The sequence below is a fragment of the Serinus canaria genome, chromosome 4 (assembly GCF_022539315.1).
Source record: "Serinus canaria isolate serCan28SL12 chromosome 4, serCan2020, whole genome shotgun sequence".
Taxonomy (NCBI): Eukaryota; Metazoa; Chordata; class Aves; order Passeriformes; family Fringillidae; genus Serinus; species Serinus canaria.
The window spans coordinates 60,500,710-60,519,899 of NC_066317.1; the positions used below are offsets into that span (position 1 = coordinate 60,500,710).

Genomic DNA, 19,190 nt, shown 5'->3' on the forward strand with positions numbered 1-19,190 from the left:
TGAGCTCAGCAGAGCCCGTCAGTAACCTGTGCTGCAGGCAAACACTGCCAGCAACTCAAGTGCCACACTTAGAGCTGTGCTACTACAGCAAGCACCAGTTTGGATCCAGCTCACACACAGCCCCTCAGTGCTGCAGGCAGCAACACGAGAACAGGAAAGGGGTCACACACTGGGGATGTCCAAGAAAGCTGCTCAGGGGCCAGCAGGCAAATTTGGGCTGTCAGGAACAAACTTTGAGACAGGCACATGTCATTTGCTCTGGAGCAAGCTTAGACCTGACCTCTGCACAATCCCACTGCACCTTCAGCCTGGAGGCAGGGGGAGGAGTATGCACACATCTATGATCCCTAACTACACATGTGCAGAACTGGAGGTCCACAAAGCAAGATGAACCAACAAACTGGGTAAAACACAATTCACAAAATTATTGAGCATTCATTTCAATCAGGCTTTTTCTGTAACACTCTAAGGGTTAGAAACTGGGCATTAGTACTTGTCAAGCACTTGGTAGGACAGCCCTTAAATAAATTCAAAATTCTGCTCAAGAGAATTCACTATTTATTTTCAGCAGTTGAGGACCTGGATGGACCTTGGATTTCTTCTGGACAAAAGTGCTGACTTTGTGGGACATTAAGATCACTTTAAGCTGTGCAATATTAGCCTGAGGGTATACAAGGAAAAGCTGAGAAATATTCTTCATTTGACCTCTGCTTCTTATTCTAAGTTTATTATTTCTGAGTTTGTCAGTTGGAGACCACAAAACTGGGAGCCAAATAATGTGAAGGAAGTCTAACAACTTCCCAGCTTCTGAGGACAAAAGGCAACAAAACCAGACAGACAGCTGCAAAGCTCAACTTTTTGGAATGGAGTAACCCTGTCAGTCCCACCAGAAGGGGGGTAACAGGGACACTTGATGGTGTAGTCCCTCCTGACCATCTCTGACTGAAGATGCATTCATCTGCAGATGCACACACCTCTACAATGCCAGTGCTACCAGGAAAAACCAGAAGGAATTCCCTGAGAAATCAACAACCAGGGTGTGACATGATGGGAGGCCCAGCAATATGAATCCCATTAATAGCAGACCTGGTCACCCACCAGCTCCTGCAGTGCTGAAGAGATGAGAGCAAGGGGGAAAGAAGTGGAAGTGATCACCAGGCAGAGGATGAGTGCAAGCTCAAGTGGAGCTTCTCCTCAGGGGGTGATCCTGAGCAGGGATTTGAGCAGGTTTAAGGTTAAGAACAGAAGGCACACACTTGGCACCCTGTCCTCCAGGGAGTGGAGGAACATCTGACACAGCCTGAGAGCGTGTCTGCAGACTCGGGGGTGAATGCCTAATTAAAGGTATCACTGGAAAAGTGCTTAGACAGTGACTACAAACAGATCACAGCCTCAGAGAGCACAGCCTGATGATGGGAAAGAGATCTGAACAGGCTTGCTCACATTAAGGAATGAATCAGGGCGTCCTATGGCTCCACAGTTTGATCTGAAGATTGTCTGGAGAGCATTTTCACCTGTACCTCACCAGGAGCTGAGCTACTGTTTCACAAGGTAAAACACATCTGCTCAGGTACCTGAATAACCCCTTCAGCTAAGAAACAGGAAGGCAAAGGTGACAATGAAGAGGACCAACAGTAACAGAACAACACAGTATATTGACAAAGTAGAAAACTGAGTTGGTTCTTGCACCTCTGATGGCACTGTCAGTCTGTCAGACACATAAATTATCTCAGTTCTTGCTGCTGTATGTAATTACATACATATTATTTGAGATAGCAAATAAAACCAAAAAGACTGGAGCATGGAATGCACCACTGAAAGGACAGGGAGCTGGAAAGAGTTACACCCAAACTCTGTGGACAATGGGAGTGAAAATAAACTCCTGACTCAATGGAAGGAACAGAAGATCTAACAAAATAATTAGAAGTGAAAGCAAATGAGCCAGAAACAATGAGCCAGAAACAAAAACAAGGTATTTCTGTATCATTCATAATTTATAATAAGAGATTATTACACAGCCAGTTGGAAGCATCACTCAGACAAAACAACAGACTCGAGTCATGTCAAGCAAAGGGTCTGTGTGTACCAAGAAATGAAATGGGCCTTAATTAATGCTAGGGAACACTGTCATACATATTACATGAGAAGGATTAATCTGAATTTTAAGCAGCATGGGGCTCTCAGCCAGAGTTGTTTATTCTGACTGTGCTCAAAGAAGTGTCTGTACTCCCCAGAAAAGACAAAATCACCTTTCTCTTCCAGAAGTAAATAAACTCATCCAAGTGTGTGACTTGACAGTGAGGACAAAGCAGTTCAGTGATAAAAGTGTAGGCAATGCCATTTCCACTGGAACAATATTGTCTAAGGGCCTGAGCACTGCATCAAATTAAAACAAGAGGAGACTTGGTCCTTACTGGCCTAATTTCTTCCCCATGTATTTGTGCACAGAACATTAATGAGCATGATCAGGAAAGCAAAAAAAAAAAATGGTCCCTATCAGCACAGGGATGGGATTTTATGGACAGGTATAGCATAGAAACAAGAAATTAAAAACCTGAGGTGAGAAGTGTGAGCATTCTACAATAAATGGTGGAACAATACCCTACGAAATCTGTGACATTAATAACTTAATAACTTAAGAAGGTCAAAGATCATCAGTATTTAAAAAAAGACAAAAGGGCAAACATCTTCATAATGATCATAAAAAGAATCTGGTAAAAGAGTTCCACTCTACTCTAACTCATGCAGTTTAAATGTAAATTCCAACCTAAGGCAGCTGAGAACAGCTCATTCTGGCAGCTCAGACATGAGGAAAGTTTTGAAATACGGTGAGGTGGATTGCTGTAAAGGTATACTATAAATTAACTAAGAAGGTAATTGCTTTAGCTAAAACTTTTCTGTGGTTCCATTTGCAAACATGAAATAAATCATCAACAATAATTCACCAGCCTCAACCATGGAAAACAGAAATGGCAACTAGAGTGTCCTGCAAGACATTGCTAACCCAAAAAAGAGGTGGCATTAATTTCTTCATCCTTATTCCTTATGCAATGACATATTATATTCCACAATCCCAGCGTGCCCAGGTGGCCAAGAAGGCCAATGGCACCTGGCCTGGATCAGCAATAGTGTGGCAGGACCAGGGCAGTGACTGTCACCCTGGTGAGGTCACACCTCAAATCCTTTTGGACCCCAAGACACTGAGGTGCTGGAGTGAGTCCAGAGAAGGACAACAGAGCTGGGAAAGGGTCTGGAACACAAGTCTTAGAGGCTGAGGGAGCTGGGGGTGTTTAGCCTGGAGAAAAGGCGGCTCAGGAGAGACCCTACCCCTCACCTGAAAGGAGGCTGCAGGCAGGTGGGGGCAGTCTCTTCCCCCAAGTGACAAGCAACAGGACAAATGTCACAGCCTCAAGTCATGCCAGGGGAGGTTCAGATATTGGGAGAGAAGTATTCACCAGAAGGGTGGTCAAGCACTGAACAGGCTGCCCAGGGAAGCAGTGAAGTCACCACCACTGGAGCCATTTAAATTCATGTAGATGTGGCACGTGGGGACACAGTTTGGTGGGAGCTTTAGGCAAACAGCTGGACTCAAGGACCTGAAGGGTCTTTTCCAACCTCAATGATTCCATGCTCATTCTATGTTCATACTGCTGTTCTGGTCACCTGTGATCAAAGTAGATGATCCTTATAGCAGGTGCCCAGGAGAAATACTGACATCATTCACTAGCACAAAACCATAGCTCAGAATGAAACTGAAAGAGCCTTTCTTATACACAGTGGAATGAAATGAAACCTGAGGGGAAATTTGATTGGGATTACAAAGGGTATCTGAAGCACACACACCATGGTGAGGGGAAAAGACCTACTTAAACACACAGACAAAGACTGGGAACACTGGGATGGTGGAACAACTTTAAAACTGAAATAGTGGGCTAAAGAAACCTAAATGCTAGTGAATAGATTTTGGCTGGTTTCTGAAAGGGTTAATATTTTATCATTGCCTGCTGTAAGAGTAACTGCACTGATAATTTAAAAAGGCCTCTTTACTTCTTCCTTCATTATGGAAGAACTTGCTCAGACCTGTTCAAACAGAAAGAATAGCCAGCTCTGAGTGAAACAAATGAATATTTGTTAAATTTATTTTTGTGGCTTTCAACTCTACTTTTGACTCTGCTCCAGGAAGGAAAGAACCTGAAAATTAATACTGTCTTAAGATCATCTTTAAAGAAAAATGAAGAATAATAACTGGTTTTCAGTGTTAGAAAAAAAAGGTAGATGAAACAGAGATTCCCAAATATCCACACGACACATGGACCTATGCTTCTGTTATGGCACTTTTCTCAAGGCATACTTTAGAAAAAACTCAAAAACTGGCACTTTTTTTGTTTGCTATGCAAAAAATGATTAATATAGTTAGTGGTGAATCACCTAAAGAATCTTTTCGATTTCCAGGTGATTTTTCTTCTTCTCCAAGGGCACTGTCTCATTTCAGCATTTTCTAATAAATATCTCAGAGTTTACCTGACAGGCAGCCAGATAAAGGGAGGCTGTCAAATTATTTCCCCACAACAGGAAAGCCATTTATATGAAGCACTCCTACAGAGTGAATGTGCATTGTGCAGGAGTGGGGTGGAGGAAGATGACCCATTCTTCTGATTCATATCTGCAGGGTTCTGGAATTTTGCTGAACATTTGCTGCAGTTAAATAATTATTAAATTGTCGATATTCCAACAAAAACAAAACATACACTTGATTTCAATGTGAAAATCATGCAAAATAGCAAAGTGTGCTGCTTGTGTTTGGTTTTGTTGGACAGCACAGTGCAATGAAATCACCAACTGTCAGAAGCAATATGACAACCAAATGCTTGGAGGCTACAAGTACTCTGTCACTGTCATGCTGTGGATAATTGATGCCAGGAATCCTCAGGCACATCTGAGCAGCGGGACACACAGGACATTATCCCACTGCCTCAGTGGAAAATGTACTTCAAGGCAACTTGGTGATGGTGCAGTGATGGGATCCCAGGTGTTAAACCACCAGCAGCACTCTGAAGCATGCACAGAGCCTTGGCTCTGTTATTCCTCCAAACCCATCTTTGAGCACTGCTTCATGCCTGTGAGGAGCAGGGCAAAGCCAAAAAAGCAGCTGCTGATGGAGAGGTGGGTGAGGCAAGCTGAAGACAAGCCCTGGCAGTGAGCAGGCTCAGGAAGGAAGAAGAGACAGGACTCCATCTCAAACACAGTGACCTCCTGCCCTGCAGCTGACCCAAACAAAGCTTCAGAGCTGGCACTGCATCCCTGCTGGCAAGCCGAGAGTAAGGGACCCAGACAAGTGGTGCCTCAGCTCTCTAGAGGGACTCAGCACTGCCCTTAAGCCTCACATCCTTTATCTGCAGCATTTAATTTGCCAGACACCTAAAGGAGCTGCACACACAGACTAAAGCAGGAGGGGATTGGGGCTTTCTGTGCCTGACAGAAAGTCTGCTAGACCAGATGCAGCCAAGGAAATGTATACAAAAGAGAATTACTAAGAGACTGTGTAGTGATTTTCTTAATTGGAGTATACCTAAGGCCCAGCTTTGTCCCTCAACTTCGTCCCTTCAAAGCTCACTGAGTCCAGGAAAACTCTCCAGGCTCTAATGTGTTTTAATAACTTGAGACTCCATTTAAACAATTAACAGTATGTCTCAATAAAATGAATTTTATACTCCTAGTTCATGGGCTGATGAATAATGAAACTGATAAAAGATCTGGCCTGAGCAAATATGCAGGTCTATTTACAGATTTACAAAGGAAACCTTGCACAGCACCTGCCCACACATAATTCTGGCTCCTGGCACTACTTTAAGGAGTATTGAATTCCTTCCCACCCACACATCTTTACATAAGTAGAAACTTAAACACCAATTCAGACTAAACATTTTTGAATGCAGAAATCCTTGAGTGACATAAAGAGAAACAGTGGTGTAAATGAACCTTTAATTTTCATCACATTCAATAACTGATGGGCTAAACCCAGAGATTTTAAAACAGTGTAGTTTATTTGAAGTTATTGATTCTCACTTCCAGTAAATTCCTATGCTCCCTCAGCACAATGTGTTTTCATTGGAGGCTGAGACCATCACTAGATGCTACTGAGCAAGTGGAAAAGACTTTCTGTCCTGAATAGCTGTCAGAAAGAGAGAATGACTTGCAACTTGCCATGTGAAGAAGGGCAACCAGCAGCAGCATATTCCAGCCTCTGGTGGGCCCAGGGAATTCTTTCCACTCAGCTATGGAAACACAGACTATGAAGAGTGGCTAGGAAAGGTAGCTCAGTATTTATATCACTGCAATTATGCACAGTTTTCATAGAGTTTGGCATCAGCTACAAATTTTTAGGACTCGGTTGATTCAGGGTGCATTGAAAATTACCACGCAAGAGCAGTAATGGATGAGAGAATTAGATCCTGGCCACTGGCACTAATGTCCTGTGTATGAAAAGAAAGATGACAGACTCTGAACATGTCAGTAATAACAAGGGTTTAACAAAGAGACACCTAATAGTGAAAGGTTTCCAAGAAATGGTCAATGATATAATGATCAATTCCATTATATCAATGTGACTTCAGGAGAAGAATTCAAAGTAAGACTGGGGTCTGAGCTTACCATAGTGTTCAAAGGACAAAAAGCTGCTGGTTTTGTCTTTTTGTTCAGATTCCTCCTGGTCTTTTGCAGAACAGCAGCAGTCTGTTATCATTTTCACAAATTACAATGTGCTACCATATTAAAATATCACCACTTGTAACCTGTATTTGGTACTGCAAGACAATGAGAGGCTTGGGACACTTCCTGGCTCATCTCATAGTGGCACTGAAAGGGAAGTGAAATTCACCACTGCAGCAACAGAATTACAGAAACACTGGCACAAAATCAGCTTCTAACACTATGGAAAAACTTGATGAATTCACTGAGGTGAAAACATCCACAGTGTTACAGGCAAATCACAAGGGAGGGCCATGTTCAAACTCCACTTTGCCAGGCTCAACATGGGAAGACCACACTGCAGCCAGCTCTAACCGTGTCAACTTCCATGGTAATTCCCACAGTATCCCAGAGAAATATTTTTGTTATTAAAAATCCCAAATTAACTACTGCAAAAACCAGCGCTGACCTCCTGGACCCAATTCATACTTCACACCATTTAACTTGCTGCAGCTGTACCAACTTTAGGGGAATTTACACATTAGTGTATGAGAAAGGAAAAGGAGATGGGTTGTTCTAAGAAAAACAACTTGAATCTTCAGAGCCAAACTGAACCCACACAAATATAAAAGAATGAGGATCTTAGTTGGCTTCAGTTTATGAAACCTGAAGTACCTGAAGTCTACATTTCAAAGGCATGTTCATTTTGCATAATTTTCCTGCCTCTTCTGAACCCTTTCCCTTGTAATTTATGCTGCTTGTATTTTGAATTAAATAAAAATAATCAGTTTCTGGCACTGTTAACCATGAAATGGATTCTCTAAGTTTCACTGAATATTAACAACACTTCTTTTGCATCCATTAAATATATGCATAATTAATCTACTGTCACAAACCTTAAAGCTGGCATTGCTTAGAAAGAAAGTAAGATTAAGGTATTCCATACAATACATGTTTGCTGTGGTTTTTTTTTTATTTTATTCTTCAGTCCATAGCATTTTATAAAAGGCTGGCCAGGAGTTCCATTTCATACATTAGTTCTTATGTTCATAAGATGCTACTGGCTTATATTTCCCTCAGGCCCAGGCTTAAATGTCATAACAAAATACCACACTAAAATGAGGCAGAACATCAGCCATGCAGTTACTCTGGCCCTGAAAGCTGCATCTGTGCTTCCTGAGTCAATGAACATGGGTCTTCATGGATGGCCCTTATTGCAGTGCACAAAATCTTCCGACCAAGAATAAAGAGATGGATACTTTATCAGTACCAGTTATTCAACCTTCAACAGGCTAAACCACAATATGCTGACACTTCTCCAAAAAAAATGTTGAAAATGTTTTCTTCATCATATCTACTGTAAAGTTACTATGACAGAAGCACTGAAACTTGTTTACAGTTTTTTTCTATAACAAGACAGCTGCTCCCAACTGGATGGAATTACAGATCTCAATCAGTATCTTTGCTCTAAACACCTCTAAGAATCAGTGCATCTGCTTGATCTGAAGGGAATTTCCTACCCAGAGACTGGGCAGGAAAGGCACTAAAAACTTTATTTATAAAAAGAAAGTACTTTCCTTCATTTTAAAACACTGCATCTTCATTTTTCAGCTACTGAAAGGAGTCTTCTCGTTAGGCTTGCTCCAGGAAATGTTACCAACAAAAGTGTAAGAAACTGTTGGGGACCTGTGAGCTTGGCTAGGCCAACCTCCAACACAGGACAGGTCAACCTTTGAAATTAAGGTTATGCTGCTCAGACTTCTGTCTGAATTCTGAAAATCTCCAAGGATTGCCATTCCACAGCCTCTGCAGGTGACCTATTCCCAGGCTTATTTCACCACAGGGAATTTTATATTGTCTCTTCTGCAGGCTGAACTGAATTCCCTCAACCAAAGCAGAAGTGAGAGGAATAATTATTTCCCTGGACCTGCAGGCTCTTCTCCCTTGTAACCATTTCTTTCAGGACTTACCATAAATACATTCTCTCTTGTATACATGTATATAATTAAATATAACACTCACCAGCCACTGCTGAGGTATTTCTGGCAGAGGCATTTGAGGAGGTGCCGGCAAACTGTTGGCAACTTCTTGCTTCTGGGCATGTTCTTTTATTTCTAAACCTGTGGAAGAGCAACAAACATCACTTAATACCTTGGTGGATGCAAATGGGGTATTTTTTCCACATGTGGCTCCCATGTCTGACTGTCACACACAGAAATCTGGCATGCAGTTCTGATCACAGCCCACCTCCCAAGCGCAGTTACTGTGGCAGGACTGGAAGAATGCTGGGAATTCAGGAATTTAATCAAGCAGAACAAACACATACTTGCTCTATATGATAATGACATATATGCTGTTTGGATCAACAAATACCAGACATTGAAAAAAATTACAGGAAATCATTCTGAACTGCCCATCCATCTCAAACTCAGACTTAACATTCAAACATGCTGCCAGGTGCCTGCCAGATAAAAACATTTACTGGGGGAATATGCCACATTTGAAAACATCCCACTGGCACCATACAGTGAATAAAACACAGCCTGTGGGCAGTACATGAGCAGCTGCCTTTTTTCAGTGGAGATGATCAACAGTTGTTCCTGTGACACATTTTGGATGGGCAAGGCCATCACGGAGAAACAAGCCCCAAACCATCTTTCATGCCAAAAGAATGGAGAAGAGGGTGGAAGTAAAGCCCCAGCCTGCCTGTTTTCTGGAAGTGATGGTGGCAGCTCCTTGGCCAAGCCCACAGTGCCCATGTTCCCTGGGACCCAGCTGCCAGCACCACCTCAGATCATGGAGCTGTGGTGAGTCTACATCCCAGGGAGCAGGATGCTGTGAGACCCCAGCATGGAGCACTGCTGAGGGACACTGCCCTGAGCAATTCACCATTAACAGAAATGCACACTGAGCAGATTTTCCCACCATGTCCTTCTTACTAATTTTTTGTTGCAATAACCTTGTAGTTTTCCAGGTGAATTTGATAAGGGAAAAGAATGAATGTAAAAGCTGCTTTGAGGGTCCTTTGTGCCATTGTTGCATCTCCCTCACAGGAGAAAAGAGGAAGGCCCAACTCACTCTGTGTTTTTGGCACAATAATTTGAATCGCAGTTGAATTCCCTTCATAGAAACAGGATATTGTTTATTCTTCTAAATATCAAAAGAAGATTAGGGTGCATCTCCTCAATGTTCTGGCAAAAATTCAGTCCATGGCTTGGACTCTGTTTAACCCTAGATGGAATTTAGTTCCTAGTGTTTAGTTGCCTTTTTAAAATATGTATTTACACAGTAAAATGGATGCCTTTCAGACAAGATCATATAATTCTCAAAAATGTAATCAATGATGAAACGTTTCTTGTCATAAGATCCCAGTCCTACTGGCTGTGAAGTCATGGGTTGAAAAACAACACTGATATATTAAACTGTCTCCAAAGACTACAGACTCTTCTTTCTTCCTACAAATTAAGAGAGTGATTAGTCTTGGGAAACATTTCTTTTATTATTTTTTTCCAGTATAACTTTCACTCGTTGCTCTTTATATAGGACAAGTGGTTGAGTCCACATTATGACTGCCATCCATGTCTAAGTCTCCCATGCTTTCCATAACAACCAGAAGTCATATATAAAGGGATTTTTACTGAAAAAATCCCAAACTATTCCAAGTAAATACTATGGACTCCATAAAACTATTTTCCCCAGTTTTCATCTATGTGTATGTTAACAAGAACCTGCTCTAACATTTAATTTCTTCTACCATCTTGCACTGCAAACGGAGGACAACAAATTTAGGGCATCAGGTCCTGTTAAGGAAAACAGGCAGTGTTGACAGTCATATTAAATGACTAAATCCAGCAACAGTTCTTACTCCAAAATAAACTCTTTGTGTCTTTCTTTTTTAGAAAAAAGTCTTGAGTTTTAGAATGAAATGCCAAGTGTTTTCTTCAGAACTACACTCCACTGGGCATGCCAAGGCTCAGGAAGAAAAATAAGGTTTATTATAGTTTTGCCAGCTATTCAGAGTAACTACTAGTTTGGATGCAGGGCAGGTTGAGGCCAAGCAGCTATGACCTGAAGAACACATCTGCCTGGCCCAGTTCTCTCTGCTTGATAGATGTTAGATGAAGAAAACAGTGTGCATTTAGGGGAGATGGAACAAAACAAGGCAAAAGATTTCTAAAGAATTCCCCAAGTAACAACTCACTCAGTTTGAAGTGTTTTACTGAAACCCAACCAGCCCATCACTATAATTTCCACACCTTTACAAAGAAAAACATAATTGTTCATTTCCAGACGTTCTAACAAAGCCAGCCAGTTCCCAATTTCCCAGATCCATCATCACCATTCCCCATTGATCCTACATGGTTTCTCCAGCAATGAAAAAATCCTGTTGGATTCACCCTGTTGATTTGTGCAAATGCAACTAAAGAGCTTGAACTCAGCACAGTCCTCAAGCCTCTTAAACTGTGCCAGCAACCCAAGAGCTCTCGTGGAGTTGTGTGGGTGGAGTAAAACAACAATCTGAAAAACAGACTCCAAATGATAGTTCATCTTAGTTACACAGTACTGTGGGTTTATGCATCTTTTATTGCTTTTAATTTTAATGAAGAGATGAATAGTTTCAAAGGGATGGGAGTACTGAATGTTATGGCTGATAAAAAAAGCAGCAGGGTCGGCTCCAGGAAAGTACATGACTCCCTGGGTAGTTTCACACACACTCAAGGCCAGGATGTGATGGCAGAGCTCCCAAGGAGGCAGTTCCTCTCCTTCCCTGCCTTGTTCCTGTCCCTGCACCAACCTCTCCTCTGAGCCAGCATCAGCATGTGTGTGGCCTCAGGTTGAACCAGACCAGGGAAGTGACACTGGTTAGGACTAAACCAGCAAAAAAAAAGCAAATAATGTTTGTGGATCAGAAAGGAAGAGGCAACACATGAGTAGCCTGGGGAGAGAAACTGGATGCTTTGTTAGAGGCCATGCTGGCTTAAATTCCACTCAATTACATAAACTAAAGTTTATAGATATATAAAGCATAGACCTATGATCTCTTACTTAACTGAACTATGGGGGGTTTCCTTAAGTCTGGCTTGAACCAGAGCATATCTTTTAGCAAAATATTCCAACTTGATAAGATGCCAGCAATGGCATGCAGAACTTGCTAAGTTCTTCCATTAGTTCATAGCTTCAATGCTCAAAACGTGTTTTATTTCCACTCTGAAACAAACATTCAGCCATTGCACTTACTCTTGTGTAAGGCTAGGAGCTTGTTCTCAGTCACTCCTTTTCCACATAAAGATTAATTATGACACCTCATTTTGGTTAATTTGAAGGCATATTTCTGGATCCTTTAATCACTTTTACAACTTACATTTGATCTCCTTGAACAAAGGCACTAGAGGTGAGTAAAGTGTTCCAGTAACACCTGGACTGAGCAAAGCCCTACCACTTAATACATGGATCTCATAGGGATCTTGGTGATGGATGGATCCTGTAACTGGATGATATGGATCTTGTTACAGAGCCTGACAGGCTCTAAAACCTAAATGGTAGGTGCTGAATAGTGGAAAGCTATGGCTCTGGGGTCTTCTTATCTGTCACCACACATAGAGACAGAGACTGGACACACCCAGGAAGGTGCCCTGGCACACAGCAAGACCTCTCACCCTCAGGGTGATTTTGAACTGTCTGTAGGGATCAGATCTTTGCCCAAGCCATCTCCCACATCATGCCTAGGAACTGATGGAGGACACAAGTCTGGTCAGGCCAAACTAATGCAAGGACCACTCCACAATTTAACAGCATAAATAATTGAGCTATAGAGTCCAGAAACATGCTCAGCACTGTGAATGGAGGGTTTTCCTCCTGGAACACCATCCCCAAGCCCAAAAGAATGAATGTGACAATCCTTCCCCATGTTTTCAAAGATGACAACAGAATGACACCTGACTAGAAAAAGTCACATGTTTTTCTTAATAAATCTAGTTGTAAAGATTGCAAGAAGAACATGCAGTGTCAGCTCAGCATTGCTGAGGTTATTTTGAATACCAGTAAAATACAGCTGTTTCTAAACATAAATTGCAGGTTCACCCCTACAGATTTTTGGGGAGTTTGGTGTATTTTGATGAGCTTTTGGAGCATGAAGACTCCTTCCACAATATGAAAAATTGATATCTACCTTGTTCTCTCAATGTAAGGTAGAAATAGTGGTCAGTCTTTAAGAATGTCAAAATGGAAAAGAGGACAATCATTACTTTAAAGATCTTCTGGGACTTGAATCCCACAGCAAAAACTATTTCTTTAATAGATGGGGGCAACACTGCATCAAACAAGACCACATTTTTCTAGCACCAGAAAAGAAACAAATGGAGAGAAATACAGCTGCTCACAATGTGGCACTTTTCTTCAACAAACTCTGGTATTTCTCAAAAATCTAAACTGGGGGTTTACACTGGCAGTACTTCTGTCAGATGTAATGGAGACAGAGGTCTTAGGGCCCAGATGTCACTGCATACAGAAAAGTGTGGTAAAAAGTATATGGGTACTGTTAGAAAAAATAGTGAGGAATGTTCTTCACCAAAGCTCTGTGGAAAGGTTCCTGTACACAGTGAATCACTTATGTTGCAGTCAGTTCCATAATCTTGATGGAGACAAGAAGTTGTGCAATAAAAATGGTTTTAGATAGGAAGAAAACAAGAAAGTGAGTCTAACTGCAGAATGCAATCCAAACATTCTGACAACCATTTCCTATCTCTGGCTTGGCACTCCTCTATCAGTTATGCACCAGACTCCACCTCAGTATCAGGCCTTTTGATGGATTTGGGTCATTTGACACAGATTAAACTGCTGTGGCCAGCACTCCCTGGCATCAAAACTCACAAACAGCATTACTGGCACAAATTAAATGAAGCAGCCCCTCTACCAGCAGAAGTGAAAACATTCTACCTAGGCAATAGTTCTGTGGCTGGGTTCACCCAACATACTCCTAAGTGTGCCTTTTGCTGTATTTCACTGCTGGACACAAAGCAAAGCATTCAGGAAAGTTACACTTTGGCTTCACCCTGTCTTTCTGTCTTGCTTCAATTTAGGGCTTGTCTTCAGCTCTTAAAGTTATTTCACTGAGCACAGACTTATTCTGTGCCTTCTGCAAGAGAGAAAACACACCCCTGCACTGACCTTTTGATGACTGTATCCTCAGGAGAATGTTAGTTATTACTGCCTTCTTCTCCCTGACAGTGGAAGTTAGATATTCATGGTCCAGAAGTTCAAGAAACAGGCGCAGCTCAACTATTAACTCTTCCATGGCTGAAAGACAAAAGAATAGAATTACTTTTTCTGAAAAGTCCCGTTGGAAAAAAAATTAATTCTCATTTATCTACATTCATAGTTATTTTGTAGTATTTCTTAAAAATGTATGGTCCTCCCTGATGAAAAGAGACTTTAACATTATTATACATTAAAGAACCAACAGAATAATCCATTAGTGAGCACTGCTGGCATTTATAACATTTATTTCCAAACTGAAAGACATATCTTTTCGCATGCCACAGGATGAAACCAGCACCAGACAAGTTATGTGCAGGAATGGTGACCCCTGGCTTTTCTATCTCTGCCACTATGGTTCCCCTCCCATTAACAAACTGCAAAATTTCCAACAGCAGAACAAATTTAAGGCTTGGTTAAGCTTCCAGACACCACTGGTATTTTAATGAATCCTTCCTTCATCTTTTTTCTTCTGTTTGCTGTGGTAAGACCAGGTACTCTTTTCTTTGCAGTGATTTTTCTTTTTTATGATCTCCAAAAACAAGCCCCCAACCTCTCACATGTTTTCTTATCATCCCCAGATTACACGTGCTGCATTTCACATTTCATCCTATTCTGTTATTCCAGATCTCAAAGCTTTCCAACTCTAGAAAAAATTACATTCCTTCTCTCTACTCCCAGTGCTTCTCATTTTTTTTATCAAGGAATTTCATAAGCACAGTTCTACTTTTTTTCCTTTTGAGTTATCCCTAAAGTCTTGCATCATCCTAAGAACTGCAGTAGCTCAGACCATAATGCCTTTGTTAGCCTGATCATATGATCTCTTCAGAAAGTTTCTGAGGAAACCCATGGTATTGAACCCCATTTTCATGCTTCAGTTCTCTCATAATTCTGAGATTCTCTGGTCCCTTTGCTTAAGGGGATGTCCTATTTATAGGTTTGTATCTTCATTACAGAATGCCTCCACTTAAATTTTTCTCTACTTAATCACATTTGCTTTTATAGTCTTTTCCAGACCTAACTGGCAAGGGCTGCTAAGCCCCCTCAGACCTCTAAAATGTTCATTCTTTGCTGCTCACTCCCTTACCAGCTCTTCCCTGCTCCTAAACCCTTGTGATACAATTGTTTACCCAAGTGAACCCGGAATCCTTTCTTCCATTTCTGAGAACGTGTCAGGATGTTTAAGCAACCTTTGTTTGAGGTACATTTGCTTTATCCCACAGATGTCAGCTACACTCCTGCAAGGGACTCCTGGCCTATTTTTGTCTCCAAGAAATGCAGATTTTCCCGTGCATTTGGAGACTGTACCAATGCTCTGACTGCTCTGGCAAAGCCAGCAAACTCCTGGCAAGTGCAGAAGATGTGCCAGTCAGCAATACCAGGGCACCAAAACATCTTAACAGAGAAATCCCTGAAGAAGTATGCTTGGGCAAGTATTTTCACTGAATCATTTAGGCTGTAGAAGACATTTAAGATAATCAAGTCCAACCACAGCACTGTCAAGTGCACCACTAGACCATGTCCCTAAGCACCACATCCACATTTTCCAAGGACAGTGACTTCACCACTTTCCTGGGCAGCCTGTTCAATGTCTGACCATCTTTTCACAGAAGACAATTATCAGAACATCCAACCTAAACATCCCCTGGTGCAAACTGAGGGCATTTCCTCTTGACCTGGGGTAAAACACCGGCACCCACCTCGCTACAACCTCTTTGCAGGTAGTTCTAGACAATGGCCAACCTGAATCCCATTTTCTCCAGTCTAAACAATCTCAGTTTCCTTAGCTACTGCTCCTTAAGACTAGTGCTCCAGACCCTCAACCCTTAATTTTCTCAATATAATTCCATCCTGCTAATTCTATCCTGCCCAAGTTCTTCTTGGTGATGATATTCTTCTATTCCACTGAGCAGCAGTACTGCCATTACACAAACTGTCCACATATTCATGAACTATGTTTCCCAAAGATTTTCACAATATATTGGCAGAAAAGGGGTTTTTAAAACAACAGGAAAACTGTCTGTGTTGCTTCAGAATGTAGCTCATGAAAAACAACCCATGGCTACAATGGTAATTTTTTTTTGCCATCATATTTGTAGCTGTCTAAGCTCTCTAGAAATCTGTCAGAAATCCAAAGTATTTCACAACAACCCTATTACTTCCAGAGTGGTTCAAATTATGAAACAATATATACACAGCATACAGCTTTCTGAAGCACAAAGGCATAGGTTCAGATTTGCAAAGTGATCATGAGACTCTAGGAGAAATAAAAAGTCCATACGACCAAAATACTAAAAAAAGGTAATGCCCAAATAATCAGCTCTTATCTTTTTCTCAAATTATAAGCTTAGAGATAAAATGTGTATTCCATTCTGTATATAGTGGTCTCCAGCTTTTAAGCATGCTTTGAATATAAAATGCATTAATACTGTTCATTTTAGTTACAGAATATATGAATATTTTAATAGTTACTTGATATGATACATGCTTTCAAAAGCTATCATTATCATACAATCTAGGCAATCATTGTGAAACCTCATCAGTATGCAGTGCAAGAAATGTGTATTTTTTTATGTAGCTCTACAGCCATATTTATTGTTAGTAATTGCAATTACTGTTAGTAATTGCATATTTTACTGCACTAATATTTCTTTGCAATGCCATGTTTCCTGATTTCTTTAGGGCGAGGGACTGTAAACAGGCTGAAAGGGAGCTCTGCCTTCACCTCCTCACCAAAGAACACTGTATGCCACAGTCACCTCATTTCTTTGCTGAGAACCTTCACTTCTAGGAAGGGAAAAGGAAGAAAGCATCAGATACCTTTGATATGCAAAGTGTACACAACTGTGATGGTTATTAAAAATTATCAGATCCTTCGTCTCAGGATCTTATAATCTAATATAAACAGATGGATTGCACAATGAGAAACAAAAACAGAGCAAGAGGGAGTTACCAGGGAAGGAGACAGGGAAGCAAGAGGACAAGAGATAGGAAACCACAACTGGAGAGACTTCTGGGAGCTGCACCAGCCCAGATCTCTCCTGGTTGTGCCATAGGTGGTACCAAATATGTGGCTTTTCTCTATGGCTTGGAGGAAATCTGCATTGCAGTCCCTGGTGACCCCTTCCCATTGACCTACAGTGACCAGCCCACCAAAGGTACTGGTGTGAGAAATAGCAAAGGTAAGAAGACATTCAGCAATTTAACTGCCCCAGCAGAGGGCTTTACAAACAAAGCTTTGGTTAGGGTGGATAAGAGGATGGGAAGATGAACCTGATACCAGTGAGGTGGCAATACCTGAAAGCATGCCAAAGCACAGCCTGAGCAGTGACACTCACTGCATGCGCCCTGGGCATGCTGTCCCGAGGCTCAGAGCTCCAGCAGTGCCAGGAACACAGAGCAAGGCCAGATTGCTGCTCCTGCCTGGCCAGGCTCCCAGGTGTGACACTGACTTCAGGCAGGCAGCCAAAAATGCTAATTCACAATTCTAGTGTGACAACACAAGGAAACTGTTGGCAGCTTTTAAAGAACGTGAGAGGTGAACACTTGGACATTGTTTCTACCAGGACTAAATGAGGGATGTATTTTCTTTTGTGGGAGTTAACAGTATCATAAATATCAAAGAGAGAAGGAAGAAAGTTCTGAATTTCACTTCACATATGCATTGATGTCAAACATCTGAAAAGAAAGAAGGGAAACACTCTTCCCAGCTAGCAAGGAAAACTCCACATATCCTAAGGCAAACTTTCCTCTGCTAGTACTTTTGTTGCTTAAGGAAAGAGCAGAAATACAGCCATGGAGTGTATTGAAATAAAGTACTGAAAACTCTTTTTTCCAAGATGAACTTGTATGTTCAGTGGAAGAAACAAGTTTCCCTGTTGTCAATCCTTGGCTGATTTTCTGGATTAAAAAGTCTTATTTTCTCCTTCCTAGAAATGTGGAGATGTGCTCACAAAAAGAAAAAAAAAATTGGAACTGAGTAACAGAAAATCTACATATTTTCAGTAAGCAATCATTTCTTAAGTGGAGACTGCAAAAGTGCGGGTGATGCAAGCACCAAAGAAAAACATACTCCTCCAGTGAGAGATTACCCTTGGAAATCTGACATCACCACAAAGGAAGAATAATAATCAGAAGAAGGCTCTCAAAAAGGGGCCAATTTATTTGACAGTTTTGGCTGAACTCTCATTGCCAAAGGAATTACTGGTAAGTGGCAGGTGGTGAAAGGCAGGGTGGAGCCCAGGGATGGTAATCACAACAGTAAACTGATTTTAGCTGGACTGAGAAACAAAATCACATTCCACATTAAATGATGAGAAGTCCATTCTATGCTCAGTAGGAATTATAGGCCCCTAATGGGCTGCTGTAATTGCCATGCACAAATAAAAAAACAATGATACATCCAGAAGGGTTTCCAAGACCAGCTCTCAAGAGTTTTAAAGTTTTTCAAATGGCAGCACATAAAAACTATAGACACCAGCCAGCAACAGAATACACCAAGGCAAAAATAATCAGAAGAAGGCAATTACATCACACTGCAGATTTTGTTCCAAACCAGAACTAAAACCAAATGGAAATAAAAATGCATAATGATGCAATTATTCCAAATCTATGTTTACAGATACTAGCTTATAACCATTTTTAAAAAGAATATAGTTTTCACTTCCAGTTGATTTGAAAAAAAAATGTAGGGACAGTTCTGTATCACACACATGATATCAACGTTGCTTAAACCAGAAGAAATTACAAGAATGAGCTCATTAGAAAAATGGTCAGATTGTTTTTGGTCAGTCCTAGCAATTACAGTATTTCTTAACCTTGTCATAGCACAAATCACCTGAAAGTGTTTTTCACTTGACTAATACACACAAGTGAACTTTTAAAGAAAAAGAACTGCAAGTCCAGGAAGGAGGACAGGAAGTATGCTTATTAATTACTGTCTTGACCATACAGCACAAACCTCCCACACTGAGTAACTTCACTTCCATGCTTGCATGTCTGTTATAAATGCATTTATGAAAATACACAAGTATGCAAATCTATCACAGCAACATGGATTTTAACTGAGCCTCAATTTTCTAGAAGATCCTATTGATCACTTCCTTGAACATTGCTGAATGAAATTTCTCTGTGTTTATGTTTTCTGTTCTCTGTTTAGTTGGTCATTTGCAGAAGTTGAAGGCTAGAACAGAGACCCACTACAAGAAATCACCTAATCTGACTTTTTACACAATACAGGTCAGAGATTT

At 41.1% G+C, this 19,190-nt stretch overlaps 1 protein-coding gene across 2 annotated transcripts in view; it reads right to left on the reverse strand.

The window, feature by feature from the left end:
- Window positions 1-19,190, reverse strand: part of AFAP1 (actin filament associated protein 1) — a 107,114-nt gene that overhangs the window by 44,373 nt on the left and 43,551 nt on the right. For both annotated transcript variants that reach the window (XM_050973342.1, XM_050973341.1), the window contains exons 2-3: window positions 13,855-13,983; window positions 8,710-8,807 (exon numbers count right to left, since the gene is read on the reverse strand). In XM_050973342.1, coding sequence (XP_050829299.1) covers window positions 8,710-8,807; window positions 13,855-13,981 — 225 coding nt within the window. In that variant the 5' untranslated portion in view covers window positions 13,982-13,983. The remainder of the gene's footprint in view (window positions 1-8,709; window positions 8,808-13,854; window positions 13,984-19,190) is intronic.